The 26,027-nt window shown below is 35.1% G+C and overlaps 3 protein-coding genes and 1 long non-coding RNA gene across 8 annotated transcripts; 1 reads left to right on the plus strand and 3 right to left on the minus strand.

Moving 5' to 3' along the window:
- Nucleotides 1–2,694: 2,694 nt before the first annotated feature.
- LOC108461656 (ATP-dependent Clp protease adapter protein CLPS1, chloroplastic-like) lies at nt 2,695–5,128 on the minus strand. The gene is made up of 3 exons (XM_017761556.2): nt 4,856–5,128; nt 3,449–3,599; nt 2,695–3,089 (listed from the first exon to the last, which is right to left on the minus strand). Exons 1-3 carry the CDS (start codon nt 4,917–4,919, stop codon nt 2,828–2,830), a joined length of 477 nt encoding a protein of 158 aa, XP_017617045.1. The 5' UTR covers nt 4,920–5,128; the 3' UTR covers nt 2,695–2,827.
- Nucleotides 5,129–6,776: 1,648 nt separating this feature from the next.
- Nucleotides 6,777–12,288, plus strand: LOC108461480 (uncharacterized). Its single transcript, XR_008277366.1, has 2 exons — nt 6,777–7,059; nt 11,927–12,288. It is a non-coding gene; the product is annotated as an uncharacterized LOC108461480 (long non-coding RNA).
- A 57-nt stretch (nt 12,289–12,345) lies between these two features.
- LOC108461938 (lysine histidine transporter-like 6) lies at nt 12,346–14,445 on the minus strand. Of its 3 annotated transcripts, none has more exons than XM_017761932.2 (7): nt 14,303–14,441; nt 14,082–14,221; nt 13,684–13,985; nt 13,102–13,578; nt 12,899–12,990; nt 12,716–12,784; nt 12,346–12,601 (listed from the first exon to the last, which is right to left on the minus strand). In XM_017761932.2, the coding sequence occupies exons 1-7, from the start codon at nt 14,396–14,398 to the stop codon at nt 12,503–12,505; spliced, it is 1,275 nt and encodes a 424-aa protein (XP_017617421.1). In that variant the 5' UTR covers nt 14,399–14,441; the 3' UTR covers nt 12,346–12,502. The 3 variants fall into 3 exon arrangements, with proteins under 3 accessions (XP_017617421.1, XP_017617419.1, XP_017617418.1); XM_017761930.2 differs by having other exon boundaries at nt 13,102–13,587; XM_017761929.2 differs by having other exon boundaries at nt 13,102–13,985; nt 14,303–14,445.
- A 2,010-nt stretch (nt 14,446–16,455) lies between these two features.
- On the minus strand, nt 16,456–24,424 carry LOC108464562 (mediator of RNA polymerase II transcription subunit 25-like). 3 transcript variants are annotated; one of them, XM_017764919.2, is made up of 16 exons: nt 24,097–24,424; nt 23,409–23,439; nt 22,939–23,002; nt 22,721–22,851; nt 21,846–22,055; nt 21,693–21,758; nt 21,101–21,302; nt 20,400–20,467; nt 19,481–20,323; nt 18,680–18,733; nt 18,505–18,533; nt 18,223–18,291; nt 18,064–18,148; nt 17,700–17,786; nt 17,518–17,586; nt 16,456–17,178 (listed from the first exon to the last, which is right to left on the minus strand). In XM_017764919.2, the coding sequence occupies exons 1-16, from the start codon at nt 24,192–24,194 to the stop codon at nt 16,762–16,764; spliced, it is 2,523 nt and encodes an 840-aa protein (XP_017620408.1). In that variant the 5' UTR covers nt 24,195–24,424; the 3' UTR covers nt 16,456–16,761. The 3 variants fall into 3 exon arrangements, with proteins under 3 accessions (XP_017620408.1, XP_052880203.1, XP_017620409.1); XM_053024243.1 differs by lacking the exon at nt 17,518–17,586 and having other exon boundaries at nt 16,456–17,146; nt 24,097–24,416; XM_017764920.2 differs by lacking the exon at nt 17,518–17,586 and having other exon boundaries at nt 24,097–24,414.
- Nucleotides 24,425–26,027: the final 1,603 nt, after the last annotated feature.

The raw sequence follows: 26,027 nt of genomic DNA on the forward strand, positions 1-26,027 counted from the left end.
AATAGGAGGATTTGCATGACAAACCTCCCATTTTACATGAAGTGGCCAGCCATCATGTTGTTGTAGACAATATGAGCACTTGATATCCATAATTCATGGTACAAATTGATAATGGGTTAGGTAAATGTTCCATGATAATGGATTAGGTAAATATTCCATGATAATGGGTTAGGTAAATGTTCTATGATAATAGTTTAGGTAAATGTTCCAAGATGGGAATTTCATGTCTTTTGTATTAAAGAATTAAATGGATGAAATATGAAATTTTATTAAAAAAAAGGGGGTGAAAAGAACAAAGTTTTGTCCATCTTTGTTCATCATAGCCCAAAGTTAGAGAAGAGAAAGGAGAGGAGAAAGCTCTTGAATGTTCGGTCACTTGGAGAAGAAAATTGAAGGTAAGTTCATGGTAGTTTGCTTTTATTTTGAGGTTCATGAGTTCTTCTTGATTTTACCTTAACTCTTGAAGCATATTTTGGTTTTTAGTTGTGCTGTGAGCATTTGGTCATGAATTAAAATGAAGGAAATGGTTGTTGTTTCATGTTCTTTTGATGAAAAATGGAAGATAGGTGAAGTTGAGCCAAACAAATGAACATGCATGTGCCTTAGATGCTAAAGGGAAAAATCGGCTAACATGTTGTGCTTTAAAATGATGAAATGGAGATTATACTTAAGTAAAACCATAGATATGTGATGATTGATTGGTGATATACATGTTTAAATGACAAGCATGCAAGTTAGGTATGAAAGAGTGATTTGGTAATAAATCTGCTTGGGACAGCAGCAGTAACGTGACTTTGGAAAATCACCATAAATTGTGGGAGATGAGTTAGAAGCTGCATAAATTATGTAATTAAAACTTAATGAGTCTAGTTTCAAATTAAATAAACGAGAACATATTTTGAATTCTGTACAATGAGAAATTTGATTCGTAATGAAGAGTGGTTAGATTAGTCAAACAGTGAAACATGGGAAAATTTAAGAAAAATCTGGTATTGATTGGCCAAACCAAAAATTCTGAAAATTTTATGGATAGAAGCTATATGAGTCTATTTTCAGGAAAAATTAACGGCACTTGATTTGGAGTTTCGTAGCTCCAGTTATAAATGATTTAGTGACTGTTGCTCAGGAAGACAGCTTGCAGTGAAATTATGATTATGTGGTTTATTATTATTATTATTATTATTATTATTATTATTATTATTACTGACCCAACTCGTGGAAGATATGAAAAAACCTATCCGCTTGAAGTTTTAGTAGCCTAGTGAAACACACTATTAAAACTAGAGTTACTAGGGTAATTCATGTAAATCCTCAGAGATAAAGATGTATAGAATTTAAATCTCTTATGACTTTCACCTTGTAGATAGTCATTGATATTAGTCGTTAATGTAATTCGATCTGTACCATTGAATCTAAGGGAGTGCAACTATAGATAGAGGTATTCCCTCTCATTTGTAATCATTCAGTTGTAAACCTTCAAAGTAATAGAATTATTTTGAGAGCATTTACTCAAGCACTTAGTGTGCGCTATTTTTCTCTATAGCTTTTTGGTTTTTCATTGCTTCTTTCTCTTTGAGTTTGCTACCGATTTGCTTTGGTGCTTTAGAGAATTTATGAAAGAATTCTCATTTCCCGACAATAGGTTGACTTAGGTAGGATTTGAATCCAAAAAATTGCCTAAGGTCATGCGGTTTGCCAGAGTAAAGTTCTAGTCCCATGACACTTGAACATGGATAATGAAAGGTAAGTTATATGAATAATGAATATAAAGATGATTACATGAAAGTTACACCCACTTAAAATATTTTAGCAAGAAGGGTTTTTAATGCAAATGTATTGTCTATTCAATGAAGAAATAAGAAGGAAGCATTTATATTCCAAATAAAAATTAAGAAGTTCAACATCTGTATCTAAGCCTCCAAATCATACATTCTGAAACATTCCAAAAGTGGAACAATCCAAAAATCACACCAACCTTTCATTATTCCATAAGGGAGTTGATCCCAAAAGTGCTCTTAGAGAGAAATATTTCCTACGACTACTATTAATAGAACAATTAACCGAAAACAAGCATCTACAATCACAAACTTTACATGTTTGACCTGAGTAAATCAAAAATGAAATATAATCCGTTAATAATATATTCAAAATGTGAAAGCATCACCACTGGTAATGCCAATATTGGGCGTTCTGTTTTGATTCATGATTACATTCTTTTTTTTTTTCTTAACAAAATTTGGATTTACAGTTCAGCAGTGAAAATTGAAACGCAACAGTTATAGGAAAAGCAGTCAGGTTAATGCCATTGGCTCATACAATGTCCTTATTATCAAGCATATGGTTTATTAGGTTTACGCTTTTTGAAGATTAAATTGACCTTTTTTTCCATCTTTAGTGTTATTCCAACGAAGTAAATATTCTTTTTCATTCTTTATATTCAGCCTCTCAATTTTTTTTTAAATATTTTCCTAGACGCTACCGACCTTAGGCCATTTGTGGACATTAATTAAAACGTGAAAACAACACTGAGAATAAAGCTATCGGTCCCTTCCTTGGTTTGGAATAATGTGAGACGTGTTAATTTGGTCGTTCTTCGGGTTCATTTTTGTTCTTTTTTTCCCCTTGATATTTTAAGGTGTCACTTATCCCAAATTGTTTAGCAAATGAAAAGACAGAGACATCAATGGAGCCAACTTTACTCACAATTAGTACCTAACATCCATCCTCTTGTCTTTAATTTGACCATACAAAATGTCCAGGTCCAGGGATCATACAACACTATATGTATATACATTAACAGTGGTAAAAGCCAAAATGGATCTACTCTTCAGCAACCACCGCTTGCTGGTTCAATTGAACTCAGAAGCCCATTCCCCCTTAGCTGCATGCAGTGTTCTTCAGCATCAGCCTGTGCACAAATAATCACCACTGCCAACCCATTGTAGTGTGCTTCTTGCATTATATTAACGGCATTGTCTAGGGTCATCCCCGGGATCACTTTCATCAATACTTGGACAACATATTCCCGTTTATTGTAGTTGTCGTTGTGCAGCATGACCCGATAAGGTGGGGCTATTTTTCTTGACTTCCTGAGCAAGTTAAAACCATAAATGTTAAAAGAAGGTTCTATGAAGAAAGCAATACTAGATAACAGATATAGCATGTGCATGCGTGCCAATACATGAAAAGTTAAGGACACCAATTTAACATCACAAGTAACAAGTGTGGACACAAAATAGGTACAGGGTGTGAAATTGGAGATCTCCCCTGTTTGTAGTTGGTTTCTGGATTGTGAAATCATTTTTATAGGGAGAGCAATTTTGTTTTGAATGACCAACTAAAAAAAGGAGGGTAACCAGCAAATTTACGATAAAAACAATATCAATAATGAGTATTTCACATCAACATATTAAAAGGTACAAGAATACATTTGAATTTGGGGACGCACCTCAGATCAAACTCAGATTCACGACCAGGAGTGGTTCTCTCTATAACTGGCTTCTCCAAGATTCCTCCTCCTTTACTTGGTCCTGTGGTCGATATAGCCATGAGAATGCCACGATTGATGCATGGTCCTCTGCACAGTGACCGTTTCTCTCCTGTTTTGCATAGTTTCAATTTAACACACATTGATAGAAAGCACGGAACCATTAGTATTAAGCGCTCTACTGATGCCAATCTAATTTTGACGACCAACAAGGAACGGAGGACAGTTTTTGGTTATTGAAACAGAACACCACAATTATAGCTTTTGAAAAGATTAATAGTTAATATCATTCATTTCATTAGCTCAAGAAGCTCAAAGCAATGCAGGTTCACCATATCCGGTCAATAAAATAATTGGTAATTGGAAATCAAGACTCAAGTGACTCATTAAATTACTGTCTGTAGGAAAGCAAATGAGATTAGCAAAAAACGCAAGAGTAGCATAACTAATATTCAATTTTCCGGCCATCAATAAGGAAAATGTACTATTCTCAGGTGTTCAATATATTTTGCAACAAGTCAACAAATAAGATTTAAACGACCATTTTCAGATTTCAGAGCTATTCTCGATAGATCTAAAGATGGAAAACTTTCTCTTTTTCTTCCCTCATTTTCTTGGATGAAGAAGTAAGTAGCTATATAAATGGATCCAATCATCTATAACCAAATTCATACCCTCAAAACTATACAACAAAAAAGTCTCTGGCTTTTTGTCAGAAAAAAAAAAATGTCCCTGGCTAATGGTGAGTGAGCTAAAAGGCAGAGAATCTAGATCTCTTTCCCACTAACAGCTAGCAAAAAACTAAGTTGACCATACATCAATAATGTTACCCTTTTAGGACAAAAACAAAACATCCTCAATAACTTGGATGAAACTGAGATATTTTATAACAGTTGCCATCTTCATTCCTAAACCAGTAACTGCCAGCAAAGCTCTAGCCCTCTAAGAAGTACAAGGTCAAATCTCAAATATTTTCAAATAATACCAGCAAACGGAACTTTGTAATTAAAATATGTATGTTTGTATATATTTCTTATTCCTAAGCATTCTTCACAAACCACAGTCTCAACTTAATAAAAACTTTCTGAAAGAGAGTAGCCATCCCAGAAAATGAATCCCCATAAAGCTCCATCCTTTTTAATCCGCATAGTTAATAAAAGCACTTCTGTATCTATAACTTGGATTATTGGATGAATAATTTGGAGGAACTAAGCAGAACATAACCGATAATAGCCAGCTAAACAAAGTGGCTGCGATACCTAGATGCGTTTTATGGTTTATTCGTAATAAATCAAGAAAATTTACAAACTTCACTTATAACCCAAAATTAAAAACCCAAAAAAGAAGAAAGTGAAGAGAAGGAAGAACCTGGTTTAGGATTAAAGACGGTGTTTGGTGAGAGAGATAATCTACCACGTATGGCAGTCTCCATGCCTCTCTGACTCTATATTTCCACACACAGTCTCTCCTCCCTTCCGTCTAAACGAAAATGGTTTTCAACCACTTATTCTTCTTTCAGTTTTCGATTTTTTTTTTATTTTCAATATTTTTTTTGGTGGCTAAACAATCCAAAATCTGAAAGTTAAAAACATTAGGTAGTTTGAGTTGATTGAGTTCAGGAGTACATTTTATAATTTAATTTTATTCGAATTTTTTGGAAAAATATAACCCTTTTAAATATAAATTTTGAAATTTTTATAAATATTTTAGATTTTAAAAATTATTTAAAATATTTAAAATTATTTTGATTTTTTATAATTTTGTTGAGAGATAAATTTATTCATTTTTAAAATTGACAGAGAACAAAAATATATTTATACAAATTTATTATTTGAATTATTTGAGTTATTTAAATTGTAAAATTTAACTCAATCAAAACTCAAAACTCGTTTCAATTAATTTACAATTCAATTTTTTTCTAAATCAAATCAAGTTTTACTCGACTTTACTTTAATTTAATTGTTTGTATTTGCCTAAATTTTTTATTTTTCATTTTTATTTTTCATATATCTTTTTCTATAAAAATTTAGTCATTTGTATTTAATTGGTAGATAAAATTAGTTTTGGACTTAACGGTACTTTTAAACTTTAATTCTATCACACTTTAATACCCTAAAAGTAAAAGTAACTCTACTAATGTGATATTGACGGCTAATAGCACTGAAGACATGTGCTAGCCCAATATTTGATAAGTGACAAAAATTAAAAACTAAAATGTTATTTAAAAATCATTAAAATTATAATTTTTTACAATTAAAAGAATGAACTTGAACAAATAGTTATCTAGATTTATCCAAACATTTTTAAAGTAATTTATATATTTTATTTTTAATAAATATTATATTTTATATAAAATATCAAATTTTATGTATTTTAAATTTAATAATGTTATAAAATTATAAATTAAAAATTTATAAAATTACTAAAAGAACATGTTTATAAAATTACTAATAGATTTGGGTCCATAGCCGTGGGTTCTAATGCATGAGATCTTGTAGCACTTACCAACGAGGCCCTTTCAATTAGTATTACATAAAAGAAATCAATTATAAACACTAATACAATCAGATCTGCTCTTCATAGACAAACTTGAGATTTGCGATCCCAAGTAAGATCGGTTCATGATCATGGGATCCTTTTCTATCAATTAGGAAGGGTTATTGTACAAAATGTACTTCTAAGTAATTGCCCTTTAGATCCTATATCTATCTATATGAGGAAGAAATCATGTAACAAAGGGGATTCTTATTTGTACAAATGGTACTTCAAGCTTGAAACGAGCACGAAAAAATTAAAGTACAAGGGAAAAAAATATATTAATCCACGCTTTTATTATAAAAAAGTGAAAATGTGCTATTAATCCTTACACTATTATAGAATTTGAGATTTAACCACCATACTTTAAAAGTTAAAATATAATTTTTTTATTTTTTCAATTTAAAAATTATAGCCCAATGATTATTGTTGTTGATAGGTTGTCAAAATTTATCAATTTAACATATTTATTTTTTGTTAATCATATTTCATGTCATGTAAGGATAACCTAATTAAAATTTTAAGTTGACCAATTTTGACAAAAAATACTTACGACCTTAATGATTTAACTGAGAGTTTGAAATAAAAATAAAAGGACTTAATTTTTAACTTTTTAAGTACAAGAATTAAATATTAAATTTTGTCAAATTATAAGAATTAACAATATATCTCAACCAGAAAAAAAACAATTTTGATGTTTTTTATAAAAAAATCTCAAAAATCTCAATTTTAAATATAAAATGCTTTTGTCCCTAGACGCCTTATCTCATGTGGTATTATTCTCCAAGTGAATTTATCCACTCCATTCAAAGGACAACTCCACCAAGAGAGAAATGAGAGGTAAAGAGTGTCTCGCAGCTTTTAAAATTGATATGAGAAAAACCTTTGACAAGATCAATTAGGATTTCATTCTTATTGTCATGAAGCATATGGGATTTGAACGTGAATGGATCAATTTAATTCATCAGTGTATCTCCACTATCTCTTACTAGGTCCTTATTAATGGCTCTCTTTTGAAAGACTTCACCCTTTTCAAGGTTTGTGCTAAGGGGATCCTTTTTCCCTTATTTTTTTTGTTTTGTGCATGAACATCCTCTCACTCATGCTTCATAAAGCTGAAGTGAATGGATCCATTCATGGAATTAAGATTTTTAAGATTGCCTTCTATTAATCATTTTCTCTTTGCGAATGATTGCTAGTTTGCTACATCTTTTTTAATGCTTCTATGCAGACATGCAGATCTCTCAAGGTTATGAAATTTTGCTCTCTTTCGGGTCTCCAAATTAATTTTGCTAAGTCTAAGCTTTTCTTAGTCTTTCTAGTAAGCAACATGTAAAGAGATGGTTTATTGCCATTTTTAATGCCAAAAGAGTTTACCTTCCTGCCAAGAATTCGAGGTTTGAACTGGGGAAATTGCAAAAGAAGAAAGAGTTGTTTAATAACTTATTAGACAAAGTTAACAACAAACTTGCTCCCTGGAAGACAAAATGTTTGTTGCCGGGTGGAAGACTCACTCTTATTAAATCCACTCTGACTTCGCTTCCCCTCTATTTTCTTTCAGCTTTCAAAGGCCCCACGAACATTTGTGATGAAATTGATAAAGTAATTAGTGCCTTCTGATGGGGTCATAACACAAACACTACGAAATTTCATCATTGTCAATGAGATAAACTCTGTGCTCCCATCTCACAAGGGGGATTGGGAATTAGTAAGACTAAACTCTTCAACGGAACTCTCCTATCGAAAGTCACCTGGTGAATAATGACAGACCAAAACTGCATGCTCTCAAAAGTCCTAAGAGCTAAGTATTGCAGTCATACCCCCTTTGAATCTGTTGACCCAAAACCTTCCAAATTTTGGGTCTAGAAAGGCATTCTTGTTGGTAGGGATATTTGCAAAAGATGGAAGGATGTTCAACTTTGGGGTGGAAGAAACAGCTGGATCTGCACTAACTCTAACCAACCCCTTATTGACATTGTTGAACTGTATGCTTCCAACTTTCAAGTTCAAACTTATCTCTATCCTCATCTCAATAGTTGGGATCAAAATAAGTCCCTTAGATCTTTTGATATCAACAGAGCTTCAGATCTCCTTAGTAGAACACTTTCCATATAGGAAGGAGATGACAAAATAGTCTGGAAAGCCAATCACAATGTGGTTTTTACGGTTAAAAATGTTTATTCCCTCCTTTTCCAAAAGATCCCCTCTACCACTCTTTGTTGAAGATGATCATCCATGTAGCTGATTGTTTTTTGGTGTTTGCATGTAACTGTCACAGTTTGCACACATGTATGCAGCAAGTGTGTATGCTGCTTAGCTTGTAGTTTCATTACTAGTTCTTTTGTTATGGTGTTTAGTTGTAAATGAACTAAGTTGGTAAATTAGACAAATCAACATGTATACAAGTTATGTTTCACTTGTTACGAGGCAGATTAGTGGGGTTACGTGTGTTTGATGAAAACAAATGACTTATATTGTAATCTTTTGATGAATGAAAAATTGAGAGATAGAACAGATAGTGCAGATTAGTTTGCAAATTTTGTTAAGTTGCATTCTTTGGCTCATTTTCGTTTTTGCTCTTTTCTTTCTTTGCTTAAGCATCAAAATCATTGTAGCCACTTTGAATATATTGTTTTGTTGATTGACTTGATTCTTTTGCTATTTGAATCGATTCATTATTGTTTGAACCAATTCTTTGTTGTTTAACTTGATTCAAAACCCAACAGTGGTATCAAGAGCCATTAATATTTGAGGGTCATTTTCCTTGTTGTTTCTGTCAAAGTATCTTCAACTAGTTTTTCACCTCCTCCACCACCTGTTTTCAATGGTTAAAAATATAGTATCTGGGTGGTTAAAATGAAGACTTACATTCAAGCTTTTGACTTGTGGGAAGTTATGAATGCTGATATTGAACCACCACCATTGAGGGCCAATCCAACTATAGCACAGATCAGACAACATAGTGATGATTGTGCCAAAAAGTACAAGGTAATGTGTTGCCTGCAGAATGGAGTTTTTGATGTGATACTGGCAAGAATCATGGCCTGTGAGACTCCAAAACAAGCTTGGGATAAGCTAAAGGAGGAGTTTCAAGGGTCAGACAAAACCAGACAGCAACAACTCATTAATCTCATGAGAGATTTTGAGAATTTGAAGAAGAGAGAGGCTGAAATAATGAAACAATATGCAGATAAGACCATGGCAATGGTCAATAGCATCAAGCTACTTAGAGATCAATTTAGTGATAGAAGGGTGGTTGAAAAGGTCATAAACACACTTCCTGGGAGGTGTGAGTCAAAAATTTCCTCTCTTTGAGACTCGAGGGACCTATCAGCAATCTCCTTTTCAGAGTTGATTAATGCTTTGTATGCTTAAGAGCAGAGAAGGACAAGTAAGCAAGAGGAGCACACTGAAGGAGCCTTTCAGGCCAGAAACAGAGAAGGCTGAAGCTCCTCAAGCAATGAAGAAAAGAAAGGCTGGACAAAGAAGAAAGAGAAGAGTTGGAGAGATAGTGGAAAGGAGAAAAATCCACCATGCTCTCGCTACAAGAAGACTAATCACCTGGAGAGTTATTGCTGGTTCAGATCTAATATTCAATGTAGAAGCTGCAAACAATTTAGACACATGGAAAATGTGTGCAAAAATAAAGGGCAGTAACAGCAGAACCATGTTCAAGCTCAGGCTGCTGATGGAAACCAAGCTCTGGAGGAGCATCTGTTCACTGCCTCTTGTTTTGTTTCAAGCAGCAAAGTCAATAAGAGTTGGTTAATTGACAGTGGCTGTACAAACCACATGACCTCTGATGAGAGCATTTTCAGGAAGATTGACACTAGTTTTGCTTCAAAAGTCAGAATTGGAAATGACTAGTTTATTGAGGCTAAAGGAAAAGGTGTTGTCCTAATCAGCACTCCAATAGGTGCTAAAGTAATCCAGACGTATTTTAAGTGCCTGAGTTAGATCATAATCTCCTTAGCATTGGTCAATTGCTTGAGAAGAAATACTCTGTTATTCTTAAAGATAGATGCTGCATTGTATTTGATTCATTGGGATAGGAAGTTATGATAGTCTCAATGAATAATAGAAGCTTTGAGTTGGATTGGAACTTTGTGGCATCGAGGGCGGCCTATACCAGTTCAGTGGATGAATCACATATCAGTCAGATGTTCAAGTCAAATTTGATTGAGGATATGACTAAAGTTGAAGATGAAGCTGAAGATGAAGACTTTGATGACCTTCCTGTTAAAGGCATCAGGCCTATTGTTGAAACTTATCACAGATGTGACTTAGTAGTGTTGCAGCCTGCAATTTTTAAAAAAGTTGCACAAGAAAACAACATTGGTGCTTGCTGTAAAATGGTCAAGAAGGAGTGTTGCAAGTTGGCCAATCATGCAGTAGCAAGCAACAGGGTGAAGTGCGAGCTCACCAAAATGCAAGTTTTGAACTCAGCAAAAGTGCGAGTTGAAAAATGTGCGAACTGTGCAAAGTGCAAGCTGCAAGTTGAATGAAATGCGAGCTGCAAAAGTGCGAGCTCATCAAAGTATAAGCTTGCGAGCTGGTCAAGATGCAAACTGGCTGATATACTGACCAAGCCATTTGGAAAGGTCAGGGTTGAATATTTAAGGAAGATGAATGGTGTGAGCAACATGGAGGCCAATGAGGAGTGTTGAAGATGACCATCCATGCAGCTGGTTGTTTTTTTTGGTGTTTGCATGTAACTGTCATAGTTTGCACACATGCATGCAGCACGTGTGTATGCTGCTTAGCTTTTAGTTTCATTACTAGTTCTTTTGTTATGTTATTTAGTTGTAAATGAGCTAAGTTGGTAAATTACTTCAGGTGTTTAGGTACTGATTTAGATAAATCAGCATGTCTACAAGTTATGTTTCACTTGTTACTAGGCAGATTAGTGGGGTTAGGTGTGTTTAGTGAAAACAAATGACTTATATTGTAATCTTTTTATGACTAAAAAATTGAGAGACAAAGTAGATAGTGCAGATCAGTTTGCAGATTTCTTAAGCTGCATTCTTTGGCTCATTTTCGTTTTTGCTCTCTTCTTTCTTTGTTTAAGAAGCAAAAGCATTGTAGCCACTTTGAACAGATTGTTTTGTTGATTGACTCGATTCTTTTGTTGTTTGAATCGACATTATTATTTAAATAATTCTTTGTTGTTTAACTCGATTCAAAACCCAACACACTCTCAATCTCAGCAAGTTGCCTGAGTTAATCAATTCCTTTCAAAATCATTATTTTTATATGGAAGATTTGAAATAATTGCCTCCCCACTAAAGAATCGAGAAAACTCTCTACTAATGATAATCTCTATCTTCTCTACAATGAAGATAGGGAAACCCCCTATGCATCCCTCCTTAAATTGTAGTTTTGCAAGGGCCGTTTAGTTTGGTTCCCCTCTTGCACTCCACTTCAACTCTCTTACTTATTCATCTCAGCTGGATCCTACTGGCTCTAGAGAAGTTGTATCAACTCTCTGGATTCAAGAAACTTCTACATTGTTACGGTCTATGCCCTTTGGATTATATGACAATTGAGAAATGAACTCATCTTCTAAGGATCTAGTCCCTGTCCTATAGGTGCTATTAAAAGAATTTTTTATCTCTACCATTCGATACTCAACTCCTTTCCTGCTAATATTTCTCAGACTATTCAATTAAGGACTCAGCCTTCTCTTAGACTTGGTAAACACTTCTCCCAATGGTTCTTATCGTTAAGCATTATTAAAAATCGACAAAATGATATGACTGGAAGAGCGGCCATCGTTCAAAACTCAAATGGATTCCAACTGTTGTCCATTCATAGCTTCAAATTTGCTACCAAACTTCAGGCTAGAATTTTTATCCTCTACGCTATTCTTTTGTCCCTTAAGTCTCACAATATTTCTTCTTGTAGGTTGCTGGACAGAGACAAAAAATGAACCAACATTATTCTTGGATGCACCAAAACAGTGTGGAAACTTGAACCACCATTCAAAGATGTCCAAAATCTCTTCCAATTTGTCACCATTAGTCAGCAACTAGAGGGCAACCACATACTAAGAAGAGAAACAGTGAAATGGGCAACATGTGCTTTGAGAGCTTGCATTAGTTTCTCCTTGCCATAAATGCTCTTCCTTGATAATGTACCAAAAAAATAAACTAAAACTAAAAGCTAGCCAATGATAAGTTGAAGTCTTAGTGAGTGTGTGTATACGAATGTTGCAAAGTCTCAGCCAGGGTTTTGATGAATGGTAAATGATCAGTCCTTTTCTTCAATCAATTTCTTTGTTTACATTCAAATGAAAAAAATAAATTAGGTAAACTGTCTTTGGATTTATAAGTTTTAACCACTTTATGCTATATATATATAAAACTTGCTCAATTTATATAAAATCACTAGGACATTGAGTGGCTTGAAGGTAAAGCAAGTATTTGATCAGTGGATTCACATTAATACATCCATCTGAAACAACATGCAATGCTCATTCATTCATGTATAAAAACTGTATGTTGAAGCATCTGCTATGATATTCCTTAAACCTCCAATTGTTGATGCCATCATAATGAACACTCCTACAAATATGCACCCCTGAAATATATTTACATATAGAAGAAAACACCCATTATTATCAGCAAATTTACGTATATGTATTTATATATATATATATATATATATATATATATGTAATGAAAAATCCATTACCCAATTGATGAACCAATTGAGGCTGAACCTTTTTGGTTTCTTGATCACCAACCACATTATGCTGGGAAGCTGTAAGCCAAAAATTTTGATGACAGATATAGATTTAAGTGAGTTGCAGATAGCAATACTGAATTGAAACCAGTTATATATGTTTATATGTGTGTGTGTGTGTGTGTTGCTTACAAAATATGAAGTGGGAGCAAAGCCAAATCCACCAAAGAAACCCAGAAGATCTCCAAAGAAAGGGAAAGTGACTCCTATGAACAGGGTAAATGCTGCAAACATCCAATATCCATTGTTCTTATAATTAACTAAAATATCTAACTCATTTTATAACTTACGGACGGTCGTGTAAGTAAAGTTGGTTCAAATAGAGGAAACCTCACCTACATAAGTAGATCGAGTTATGAGCCTGAGAGCAATCCCTGGTGGGAAGTTGAGCCTTTTGATCATCATGTTCTCCAGCAGGTCAAACACAGGCATAGCATAAACCTGGTAGCTTCCAATGACATGAACAACCACCATCAAGTTAGCACAGGCTATGAGCCATGCAGGTTTCTTGAGTGCCATAAGTACATTATCATCGACATCTTGACCGAATGCCCAGTATCCTATCATGGCTACTGGAAAGTAGCATATGGCATTTATGAAATAGGCTCCGAGTGCACCTTTCCACATCGGTATTTTCGAAGGCCTTTCTGGGGTTGATGGAATTGTGGCCTGAATTTCAAGGGCAACTGCATGACCAGCAAATGCAAATGAAATTTGGCCTAGTGCATTGAACACTCGAAACATGAAGTCAGTCGGACTTGTGCTCTTATAATCATAGCTCACACCATCGATCTGACCGTGACTCAAGGAACCTGCCCAGGCTATGGTTGAATAACTCAGAGACATAACTGCTGCAGCTAATGAAACAGCAGCAACTGAATTGAAATTGGGAAGCTGAGACAGGAAGAAATGGGTACCACCAAAAATCAAGATCCAGTAGGACTGCCTGAGCTGTGTGCAGCTGGTGCAGGCAATCTCCATGAACTTTTTGAGGCATTTCCCTCCTGTAACCATGTACACAATGTCACATCCAACTTGAACAATCAGCTGCTGAGGCAACACTACCCATCCTCCGAGTTTCGATCCAAAAGCATATCGCCCGAGGTCAATGTATCGATCGAATCGAGTTCCAGGGACACACTCATGCAGTTGTATCATCTGCCACATTGTATTCAAGGTCATGCACCATGATAATACCAGAACCATTGTTCCTGGACCCCTAAGATCAGAAAACAGAAGGTTAGTAAAAAATTTCCCAACTTGTCTCAACTAAGCCTTTTTGTTGAATTGAGTTTTAAGTTCCAGCATTGCATACCATCCTAGATAGGCCATGGCATAGGGCAAGCTGAGGACACCTGCACCTATCATGGCCGTGACAGTGTGAAAAGTGGAGTACCACCATTTGGCTCTGCGAGTAGGATCACCTTCTGCCCATTTCCTGATGGATTGAACTTCCTGTTAGAATCAAAATGGAAAAGTAGTCAATTAGTGTTGGCCATTGGCCAGGTAATACAAGCTAACTCATCATGTTCTCACCTTTGGAGGAGATGTTGAAACCATTCTTTGCAAAAAGTATTGAATTGGAAGATTGAGATATCTCCTGAATGTAAGGAGTTGGGTTATCGTCACCATGTGTTTAAGTAGAGGACTTGGGACTTGTTAGTGGTACATGATTTACTTTGCTTCATGGAATAAAGTTAAGAAAATGACATCCCATTTACTTTGGTTAGCTCTTTTTCTCTTTTTGTGATATTTCTTCTGCCATTTCCCTCAAAACCTTTTATCCCAACTTGTTAAAACAGCATCTTAATCTTATAACAAAGTAACGCAATTGTTTATTTAACCCTTTTCCTTTTCTGAAACGAATATCTTTTCCATCTCTCAAGACCCTCTCCTACATGCCCTTAAAAGCCCCTAATAAAATTGAAGGAAAAACCGACGCATACAATTTATGTGTATTTAGCACTCTCCAAAAATAATTAATTAGTTGGGAAAATATGAATGGGAAACTAACAGGATCCTTGGTTTTACTGGAGTCACAATTTATCAAATGATTACAATAGAATGATATGATTCATATGCAAGTTCCACAGTCATATAGTACCAAATAAATTCTATTTTGATAATAAGCAAGTGGCTCTAGCATTTTTGTTATTGGAAAGAAATTTTCAAACTCTGATTCTTAATTTCTTTTGTTCTCAAAAGTATGTATATTTTGATATAATATGTGATGTTGGAGGTTGGAAGCGGTTCATATAGTGTGTAGAGAGTTGCTAGCAATGGTTCCGGAGAGTTTGGAAGAAAATGGAAGGTTCTGATAAGATTTTGACACAATATTAGTATGCAAAGTAGAGTATTAAAGACTTATGAGGATGTGGATCCTTGAACACATGTCCAACTACTTGGGGTTGGTGATAGTGTCATAGATATGATAAAATGTAATTTCACCGTATCGTGGAGAGTTGATAATAAAATTATGATGGAGGTAATAAAAAGTTTGGTTTGCGTAGTAAGCATATAATAAATTACATCAGATGGGGAGTTTTTTTTATCTGATCAAAGTGGTTAACTTAACAAGATATCTCATAACAAAAACAAATAAAGTTAGAGACCCAAGGAATGAGAAGTGGAATGAGAAGTGACAGCTTTGGACTTATGGCGACAGAGACTGAATTGTTCTACTCCACCATGATGCAAGTTAAGGAATAAAAGGACTTTTTAATGGCTGGCAAGTAGCAACACGAAGCCCTACTAGAAACTTCCTATACTTTAGCAAAAGGACATCGTTGGCTTTTCTGCATTTTTTACGAGCTTTTGGACCCTAAGCCAATGACGGGAAGTTTTATTGGTTGGTGCTTTGGATCAATCCCAAAATCATTATACTTTCTTTCTATGTAGCTTTATGGTAGAAATTAAGGCCATAGGTTCTGAAATAATGATTAAAGCAAGGAGGCTGCTTGTTTATGGGAAAGTTTGGTACGGGTCACTGTCTTTATTTTGAGGTGTCCCCACCCCCCCTCTGCCATTGGAGGCCGGAAGCTGAATGCAAACAAAATTTCAATGATAACATAAATATTTTCACTAATCTTTCATTCAACATTGTCGTTATTTTGACATCATAGTGATCCAAATGAATCTAGACTAGATCTTCTCTAATGGTTCAATCTACAGGGAAGTTGCTTTTTCTTCATATAGGCTGGTCTGATCCCTTGCAGTAACTTTCCAACAATTTTGTATTGTATGTGTAGTTTAAGCTTTCTGGCTTCTTATTCAGTGTCTACCTCAGTGGACATTGACCTTTTGTTTTTTCCCACCTTGTGTGGAGAGGGCTTTTAAACTTTAAACATTAATATAGAGAGACAAAAGGGATGCTGTTTCAATTCTGTTCTCTTCTCAGAGGATGGGATAAAGCTTTCAGTGATGTGCTGTAGTGATCAAAAATTCTTGAATGCTATGGTTTTTTTACCACTTTTATGTTCAAGGTGTGCCAAGAGTAAACATCAATCAGTCTTAGAGACTTGAGCATGGATTGATGCTAAGCATTTCTACTATAATCCATGAAAGTTGGTATTCCAAAATCCATAATCAAAACAACTTATGGCTTAGTTACTGCATGACATTCGAAATCGGATCCTATACAAAATGAATTAATGTAGCCTAGCCTTATATTATTAACTAGTTCACACAGGTTTGCATGATAAGATGAAGAGGAATTAACTTTTATATCGAAATTCCGTACCAGCAAATCTCTTTGAAATACAAGCAATGAAATTCATCAGCAAAACCCTTGCTTCCTCCCACCTCATTAGTTACTCTAGAAACATGAATGATGGCACATTATGAATGTACCATGTTAGACGTTATCATCAGTACATAAAAAAATTACTTCATCCCAAATGATACTACATGACTTTCTCCTCATGCTTAGCCACTAAAGTCACTGATAAAGACTAGTTATTTCTAATTAGGCCAGTAGATTCCAAGGTTTTGCTGATTTAACTCATAAATCCCCCTCCTGGCATATTAGGTGGGGCCTGTGATGAAACTTGCCCCTGAGAAACTAATTGTGATCGTCCTGGACCTTGAACGTAAGCAGGACCCATTCCTGAACCAACCATTTGTTGTTGCTGAGAAAGTTGCTGTTGCTGCATCTGAGGGTGTTGCGACTGTTGTTGCTGCTGCTGCTGCTGCTGCTGCTGTTGTTGTTGTTGCTGCTGCAGCTGGGAAAGCTGCTGCTGCTGTTGTTGTTGTTGTAGCTGAGGGAGTTGTTGCTGCTGCAAGTGCGGAAGCTGCTGTTGTTGCAGCTGTGGATTCTGCTGCTGTTGCTGCTGCTGTAACTGGGGCTGCATCTGCTGCTGCTGCAATTGCAGCTGTTGTTGGCTGGACATTTGTGGTTTAAAGACAACCATATCCTGACTCCATAAAGAGCTTAGTTCAAATAAATCTAAAGCAATAAGATAATGAAAGAACAAAATTAAGAGTCCATGTCATTGCTGATTTCACTATTTTCTTTTCAATTTTGGAGCAAAAAGCAAGAAATATTTTTGGATGAGTGGAATTGTTCCCTTTTTTTGGAAAACTAAAAAGTACTACTTTCATATAAAATAGATATGTTACGACCAGTATAGCATTTCAGTGATTACATGTTAATCAAATTTCATTTTGCATTGTAAGCAAAAGCAAGAAGTAAATGGAGGCTACAGAAAATTCATATAAAGCTACAGGCTACTCATCTAGTTTGCAGCTTTTACCATTTCGTTTAATTTTTTTGGTTTGTCTAGAGAGGGGTGGAGGCCTGGTGGCGTGTTGGAACTGTGTAGCTGGGAATAAGTACAGGTTATTGTTATTCAGATTAGAAAAGGCACCAGAATATAACAATAATAATCCACACATGACAAACTAAAGCTTGGACTCAAAGTTAAAACATTCTCACCCCAGGGAAAAGCATTCCTATCAAGCGGCAGGCTTTGTCAGAAACTGAAAGCAGCAATGTCTGTTGTGGCAACTGAATTACAGCACACTGCAGGAATGAGAAGTGGGAAATTAGGTCAGAATAATCCGCAATTTCAAATTAAAAATGATTGATAGGATAATTTAGAGAAATTCAAAGCTTGACATGGCTCCTAGAAACACTCCAGGAGATACAGATACAATTACAAAGTCTCAAGCTTCAGCTGTAAGCATCAACAAGAATCTGAGCAGTAAGTTGCTTATTTGGGGGTCTACATGAGTACTGGAAGACATTCAAATTGAAATTCAGCATTGCTTCAAATGTAAAATTATCCTCAACCACTTACAAGCTTCTTCTCTTGTAGCTGTCCAAGAAATCCATGCTGATTCATTGCCCTGAAAACTAAAAAATCTGCCTTCCCAACATATTGCCTGATGTTGAATAAAACAAAATTATTGAGAAAATTGAAAGATAAAGAACAATGTTTTCACAAACTAGAACTTACTTGTTATTCATGTGATCCTGAGATATAAGACGAACTATTTGCATGGTTTGTGGCCAATGTGCTGCAAGTCTGAAGAAACAAAAACCAGAATCCTCACGTTCTATTAACCTAGATTGGCTTTAAATATATATAAAAATAATAGAGTCATCAAAGAACCTAAAATCCTGTAAGAAAAATGAAAGCCACGTCTAAAAGAAATAGAATGAGTATTTTTATCATTATATTATCCCCACTAGGGACTGAAAAAGAGAAAAAGAAGTTACACATTAACCATTGACTTACGTCTCAGAAGCTGAGGCACTCCGATAACCCTGCAACAAATAGCTCCGAAGTCAAAAGCATGGTTGAAGCAGATTACGCAAGGCATTAAAAAGAATAAAAAAAAAAGAAAAAAGAAAAAAAAAGGAAGTGTGCTGTATTTGAAGTAACATCATCAACAGATGTTCGGTAAACATACTTCCAATCTGGTGATAAAGACTGGCTGCCCTTGTCTCTGGCCAGATAAATTTCCCTGAATTTATTGATCATTCAAGAGAATTAGACATCCCACAAGAAAATATACAACAAATAAAGAGGAAAATAATACAAAAAGATTTATTATACACATACAAATCACAACAATATTTCAAGGAATTAACGAGAAATGAAAGATATACAAGGAGAAAACTGAAGCCAGAAGCATTACAGGTTTTATTATCTTGCTCACCTTCTCAGGCACTACTTTTTCGGAACCAACAAAACCTCTATTTTTATTACTAATTTAGGTGAAGGCAGTGTTTTATGGAGGAGACAACAAAGGTGCACAGGACCCCTCAAGTAAATTGCAAAGCATGGAATGATTTCACAGAAGCATCAACATTCCAATTCCTCTTCCTTCAACAAGAAATTCCACTCGTCATGACTGAGAGTACCCCCAGTTGATCCAAGAAGGGACCAGAAGATTATAGGGAAAATAAGTGATATAATGGCAAACTTTCAAGCAAGACTGTTCCTAAGAGATTGTACACAGCATGTCTCCCCCAAGCAAAAGAATAGCTCTCAGGAAATATGGTTTATTGGAAGATTTATAATCACATTAGAATGAAAGAGCCGAAAGTATTAAAGTACCTTCTACCATGATATACGTAAAAAAAATAATTAAAAAAATGAACTGCCACTAAAGTTAGAAGGAATTCACCCAGAAGTTTCTACATTTACTCAATGCAAGGAGGTTCATATATTTATCATCACTATCGTCTAAAATCATGCACTAGATTACCTCCCAGACTTTAACATATTTGGATTGTGCTGATTGCAAAGCACTTGACGTCTGTTGTGATAGTGGCATACTGGCAGCTGAACTGTTGCTCACTCCAAGTGCCTGCATTCCAGACTGTACTTGTTGAGACATGCCTGGAGTAGGAATCATTGTGCCATTTCCAGAAGAGACAGTTGATTGACCAAGGGCACTCATGTTCTGGCTCATGCCAACTCCACTTTGCATCATTTGGGTGCCTGAATGGTTTCCTTGGCTCATGCCAGGTACTGATTGGCCTATATTCACTGCTCCTTGAACATTGCCCATTGGCTGTGAAATTCCAATGTTTGAATTCCCAGCCACATTTGAAGTTGCAGAAGAAAATGAACTAAGACCTGAGTTTGGTAGGACCTGTGCAGTCCCCGTAAGAGCTCCTGAGCCAGTTAATGAAGTCATAGTAGGTTGCCCAGATGATAATACAGTATGAGCTGGAGGCACAGAGGATGCCATTCCACTAGATATCATATTGGACATATGCATGGCCACTGGTGTTTGAACCATTGATTGAAGTCCTATAGAAGTTCCTCCAGTGAGAGCAGCAGAGCTCATAACCCGTGCTTGAGAAAGATTGTTTAGTATGTTCACATTTGCAGCAGCTGGAGGCACAGGACGTGAAGGTTGTGTCATGCCACTTACAGAAGGTTTTAGTTCTTGCATGTTGTCACCACTTGTCATCCCCTCCTGTGTATTTGTCAATGGCGAAGAGGTTTGCAAGGTCGGGATTGCTTGAGAAGGCGCACGTGGAACAGAGGGAACATGTGAAAATGCAGGTCCAGTTGCCATGGATGTTATCGTTGTGGGCTCCTGAATAACAAAATATGCTTAAATATCCAAAAAACATATAAACAAATTTTCATTGACTAAAGTAAATGAGACTTACAACTTTTACAGTAGCAGTGGCAACATTTCCAACAGAAACAGGTAGCCTGCCCACCATAGATCCATTCACTAAAAAAGAGATTAAAAGAAAGTCTTACGCAAGAATTGGTCACAGCATAAATAACAACTTCACAGCAAGTCAAATCTGTTTATTTCTCCAATGCTCAATTTTTATTTTTCCAAGTGGTGTGGGAATCTGTATCTACTGTACTATCTACAGACTAAAATTAATAAATGAATGACGTGCACAGCAAGTTAACAGATGCAGAACAGGTCTTTTGTTTCCATTATTAAATTCTGCAATGGAAAGGGATATGTCTAGGCTGTTTAGATAATGTTCTTTTACTTCTTTGATGCTGAAGAAGAAACATATCAATCAATAAGAGACAAAGAGCTTATGTTACAAGGTAATCACTAAGAAGCCTTCTTTAGTGATGAAAACTGAAAAGATGATCTCGAGAATCTCGCATAATGAAGTCAGACCTGACAGAACTAAGATATTAAAATCAAGGTTACAAGTGGAAAGGCTTAGCATCCAGCATAATGTACATTAGTTCCCTGCTTTTCTATTTGCTAATGTGCTTAATAGAGCAGAGCCATGAATATGAATAAGCACACAAATTAGTCAGTCAAATGCAACAATCAGTATCCAGTTAAAAGCAGCATTCTACAGAAGAGATCAACAGATTCTGCATAAACCACCTGATGATGGAGGTGGTCCTGTAACTGAAGTGACAGAAGCCATGTCCATTTTCACAGGACTCTGATTGGTTGCCAAACTTGGAAGTCCAGAGCGACTTAAAGCAGCACGGCCCTCCATAAAGTTCTCTGAAATCAGAACAAGAAACTGAGAGTTTTTAACATTATCAACTGGTGGATCTGCTGCACGGGGGTTCTGCTTTCCCTGTATTTGTGAAAATGCAGTCAGAATACTTAGCTTTTAGCAAGCAGAAAATATTAGTGGCTAAGCAAAGAAAACAGAATCTAGGATAAACTGTAGCAAAAATCTACTAATTAAATAGCTTTCCAGATGTTTATTCTTCCAAAGCTCATCCTTTCTTTAGATAGTGCATCATATTTATAAGGAACAAATTCCATAAAGTGCGATGGAACCATCACCATCAGCAAGCAGGTTACATAGCAGACATCCCTTAAAAATACTTTTACCAAATGTTCAAGAGAGGAGACTAGTTGGTGTTGCAAGACATAGCCAGTACATCTAATGCTAGAGAGAAAACACCCAAATGAGTCGCAAGAGAAACGGAATTAGAAATGTTATAGTTATAATCCTTACAGCACTGTAGATTGCTTTTAGCTTTGCAAGCTGCTTCGGACATATCACAGATAAAGAAACAGAACACTGCAATGAAAACTTAAGGTCAGTTAACCTCCTCCTAAAAAGGTACTGGAAGTAGTGGACAAGAGAAGCAAAATGGTGTTGACCTACCTGAGCAAATGATCTAGCTACTGTTTCAGCATCAGACAGACGACTCTCTGTCTGGGCTTCAGAATTTTCGACTTGCTCCAAATTTTGAATTTGAGGTCTATAGACTGGTGTAGGCAAGGGATAGGGATTACTGGCAGCAACAAGAATGCAATGTCTTTGCCCATCCACATTTTGTGGTGTTTGGTTTCCGTTTGAAGCAATAGGAAACATCTGAGCAGCACATCAGATGAAAAAGAATAAATGTCATGTGAAATGTACTAAGATATCAGCCATACATAGACAAAATTTGCCGATTTTAATTAAACAGATAGAAGGACCATATTGATAGCATTTTTAATAAAATTGTGGATTCAATTGAAACAATATAAAAGTTAGATAATTTAACCCACTTAATAGGTTAAGGATGCTTGATGCAATTTACTCAAATAGTTTCTACTTCTAGTTGCCATCTCTTCTAGTCTATATTTTGAAAAGCAAATGCATTTCACTTATCATAAAGCAATGCATAAAAACCTAAAATTTTAAATCACGGACTTCTGAAATACATTAAACTGGCGTATCATGGTTCTGTGACAGGATAATATTATGCAACATCCACCATGCATTTTCTTCCCTCTTTGCTGTTGAAATGGAGACAGTAACGAGGGGTTTATGGCCAATATCTCCTAAAAATTTGAAGGTATTTGTAACAATATGCGAGTTATAGAGAATCCTTACAGTAAAGTAATATCTTCAAGCAAAACGACTTTTGGGTCAAATTTAAATCTTGAGAAAATGAATGAGGTATAACGTGCCTCCATACCATCAGTAGTTATCAATCGGAAAGCATAAAACAAATGCAGTTAAAATATTTAAAATCACATGACTCTCCATACCATCAGTGCTTCAGACAGCCCTTCGGCAATTGCAGCATCATTGAAACCACCACCAGAAAAAGGTATGGCCGACAGCCATTGTAAGAAAATATCAACATCTTTTGTCCACCCGCTACGCTGTACTAGGCAAGCTGCATATAGCATCACAGTTTCCAAATAATTTAGTTTCGCTACTAATAACCCACTTGAGGTTGAAAAAAATAGAGCAAACAGCATACCACAATATGATCCATGAGTGTTGAATGTGACCAATGAAAACTCAACATTAGATGTAGAGTTCTTCTGTAATTAAACAAGTCAACAGAATTAATGTATTTACATATCACTATTAAGCAAACCAGATATCTTAAACTGACTGGAGAAAAAAATTGAAATTTAAATGGCTCCTTAAATTCACACAAATGAAAACTAATTCCCTCAGGTGAATTCAGAGGCCTTCACTGGATTGCCCATAATCATTGTCTAACAATCCTTTAGTTGTTAATATAATGGTCAAAATTGATAGTCTTTTGCTAGATTATATACAATAAATATTCAACTTGTCATCTTATATCATGTACCAAGTAGTAACAGACTGAAACCTCAACAGCATAGTAACAGTTAATGCTGTAAAACGCAATGGTGACCATAGATTTAGAGAAGTAGCTCATCAGAATGGAAGAAAGATTGAGGAGAAAGGCCCTTTTACCTGCCCCGTCAACTCACTACTACAGAAACACCTGCAGGATTACCAGAATCTATAAGAGATGGCAAACATACATAAAATATATATTCACACAAATAGTTAACAAAGGTTAACAGCCATAAACACAATGCAGGGTAAAGAGAAACAGAGCCTGGTTCTCCCCTATGAACCAAACCACTTAATTGAAACTGAAGCTGAAGCAAACATTCTCATTCAAGCACACAAGCAAAACACAACAATTAAATTTTATGATGTACATTTATAAAACGAGGAAATTCCATTAAATTCACAGCAGATTAAAAGAACAGTGTAACTCAAAGCAGAAAGAAACATTATACAACAAACACTATTACCCAACGGGAAAACAGCTCAATGATGATATATATATATATATATATATATATATAAACTACTCTCTAGATTGTAAGCGAGTTTTCCGCAAATGTGGCCATAAAAAGAAAACGAAAATGCGAAGCGCATAACATAAATAAGAAAAAGGGTCATCTTTAAATTTAGACAAGAGTTTTCCGCAAAGACTAACAAATATATTGACATACAATAACGGAAGTTCAAAAAATATTTCTTTTTTTTTCATCAAAATTTGCAACATTCCCGTCGATTGTAACAATAGAATTAAACTAAAAAACCAAATCGAGTAATGGAAATGGTAAATTTAAGGAAAGAGGTCGACCTGATGATCTTGTCGAGGTAATCAGAGACGACGATATGCCAGTAGGGACCCATGGCTGCAGTGCCTTCAACGGCCACGATTAGCTGCTTCTCCGCCATATTCTCCTTTGGGAATCAGGTTTTTACAATCTTCATGGTGATGGAAAAATACCAAATGAGTAAAGAGAGAAGAAAAATAACTGGGAGCAAAAGAAAACAATAACTTGAAACTTTGATTTTTTCTGTTATGTACAAAAATGAAAAATAAATTAAACGAATTTTTTTGTATAATGTTTAGGGTCAAAATTTGCTCTTAGTCCCTCTAATATGTAAAAGCTAAGGATTTAAGTCCTACACTTTAATTTGATATTTTTTCACAATATATTATAACATGTTATTTCCAAATTATTAACAAAACCTAATTAATGAATCTAATGATTGTTGTTTCGTGTTAAAATTGAAATTTTAAAATTTGTAAAGCATAGAGATTAAAATTGATCAAATTGAAGAATATGAATTACTTTACAACTTTATGTATAGTATAGAACTAATAGCGAACTTAACCGAATGGAATTAATTGCTATTCTAAATTGAAAAATACAAAAAGTAAAGTTAAACTAATTCAAAAAATATAAAGATTAAATTTACAATTTATACATACTACAAGGCCTAGGAATAAAATTTTACCTAAAATTAACTAACTTGACACGACATTTCAACATGTCATGGCGGTCTATGTAGAATTATAATAGGAAAAGCGATTTTCTCTTTGATAGAATAGGAAAAGCGACCTTTCTTAATTAGAAAAATGAGTAAAATGGATTGAGCTTCGACAATCACATACATTTGTTTGTTTATTTTTATTATTATTTTATTTTGAAAAAGAAGAAAAGACACAACTAATTAATCTAAAATAAATGGATTATTTGTAAACAATTGCAATTCTTCTCTCTATTAAAAGCTATTTTAGTCATTCGATTTGCTTCTACGTTTTCTTCACTAGGGAAGTATTCCAATGCCCAGCTTCCGACATTCTTCAAGAGGTGGTGTATGTGTCTGATTATCGTTGATATAGAGGTCGTTGATATTGAAACTTGGATAACTTCAATAGCTTTCAAACTATATGTTAAATATGACTCTTATTTTCAGTCAAATTTGAAAAATAATCTTTCAGTTAAACTCTATTTACTTGTTTCAATCAAACACTGATTAGTTTAAAGATTATTTTATTATTATTTGACCTATGAATTTAGCCTATAAATAGGCTATTTTACAATATTAGAAAAATACATCAATCAGAGATTAGAACTCATAACACATTTAGAGAATTTTGTGTTTATGTTTTGAGGGTTCTTTGTTTTCTGGTTTTCGGGGTTTAGTACTTATGTCCATCTTTTATACTCTTCGTTCTTTTGCCATTATAGTAAAATTATCTTTGCTCATGTTTTTTATCCTCTTTAGAGGGGTTTTTCCACGTTAAATTTGTGTGTTCAATTTCTCAATTTATTCCACTATTTTTCTTGTTTATTGCTTAATCAGGTCGATCTTAACAAGTGGTATCAGAACTAGTTCAATTTTCATAGATCAGCTCATTCAGAGATGTCAACAACAAGGTTTGAAATTGAGAAGTTCGATGGTGAGACAAATTTCAATATGTGGCAAGTTCGAATGATGGCAATTCTAGTTCAATCCGGTTTGAAAAAGGTTGTTACCGGGAAAAAGCCTGAGAATCTAAATAAAATAAAATGGGAAGAGCTTGATGAAAAGGCTTTGTCTGTAATCCAGTTATGCCTCACGAATACGGTATTACAGGAGGTATTGATGGAAAAGACCTCATCTGCCTTGTGGAAAAGGTTAGAAACTCTTTATGCGACTAAGTCTCTGGCTAACCGTTTAGTGTTGAAACAACGTCTATTTATGTCTCGCATGAACGAAGGTGAGCTTCTTAGAGAT

The sequence above is a fragment of the Gossypium arboreum genome, chromosome 13 (assembly GCF_025698485.1).
Source record: "Gossypium arboreum isolate Shixiya-1 chromosome 13, ASM2569848v2, whole genome shotgun sequence".
Classification (NCBI taxonomy): domain Eukaryota; kingdom Viridiplantae; phylum Streptophyta; class Magnoliopsida; order Malvales; family Malvaceae; genus Gossypium; species Gossypium arboreum.

Coding starts and splice junctions, on each gene's coding strand:
- LOC108461656 (XM_017761556.2), bottom strand. CDS start 4,919: ATGGAGACTGCCATACGTGGTAGATTATCTCTCTCACCAAACACCGTC. Junction 3,600..4,855: donor CGTCTTTAATCCTAAACCAG/GTTCTTCCTTCT, acceptor TATGCAAAACAG/GAGAGAAACGGTCACTGTGC. Junction 3,090..3,448: donor GAATCTGAGTTTGATCTGAG/GTGCGTCCCCAA, acceptor TAACTTGCTCAG/GAAGTCAAGAAAAATAGCCC.
- LOC108461938 (XM_017761929.2), bottom strand. CDS start 14,398: ATGGTGACGATAACCCAACTCCTTACATTCAGGAGATATCTCAATCTT. Junction 12,785..12,898: donor TTGCTCCCACTTCATATTTT/GTAAGCAACACA, acceptor TTTGGCTTACAG/CTTCCCAGCATAATGTGGTT. Junction 12,602..12,715: donor TCAATTGGTTCATCAATTGG/GTAATGGATTTT, acceptor AATATATTTCAG/GGGTGCATATTTGTAGGAGT.
- LOC108464562 (XM_017764919.2), bottom strand. CDS start 24,194: ATGGCGGAGAAGCAGCTAATCGTGGCCGTTGAAGGCACTGCAGCCATG. Junction 22,852..22,938: donor CACTCATGGATCATATTGTG/GTATGCTGTTTG, acceptor TGCTATATGCAG/CTTGCCTAGTACAGCGTAGC. Junction 17,179..17,517: donor CAAAAAAATTAAACGAAATG/GTAAAAGCTGCA, acceptor TTATGGAGTCAG/GATATGGTTGTCTTTAAACC.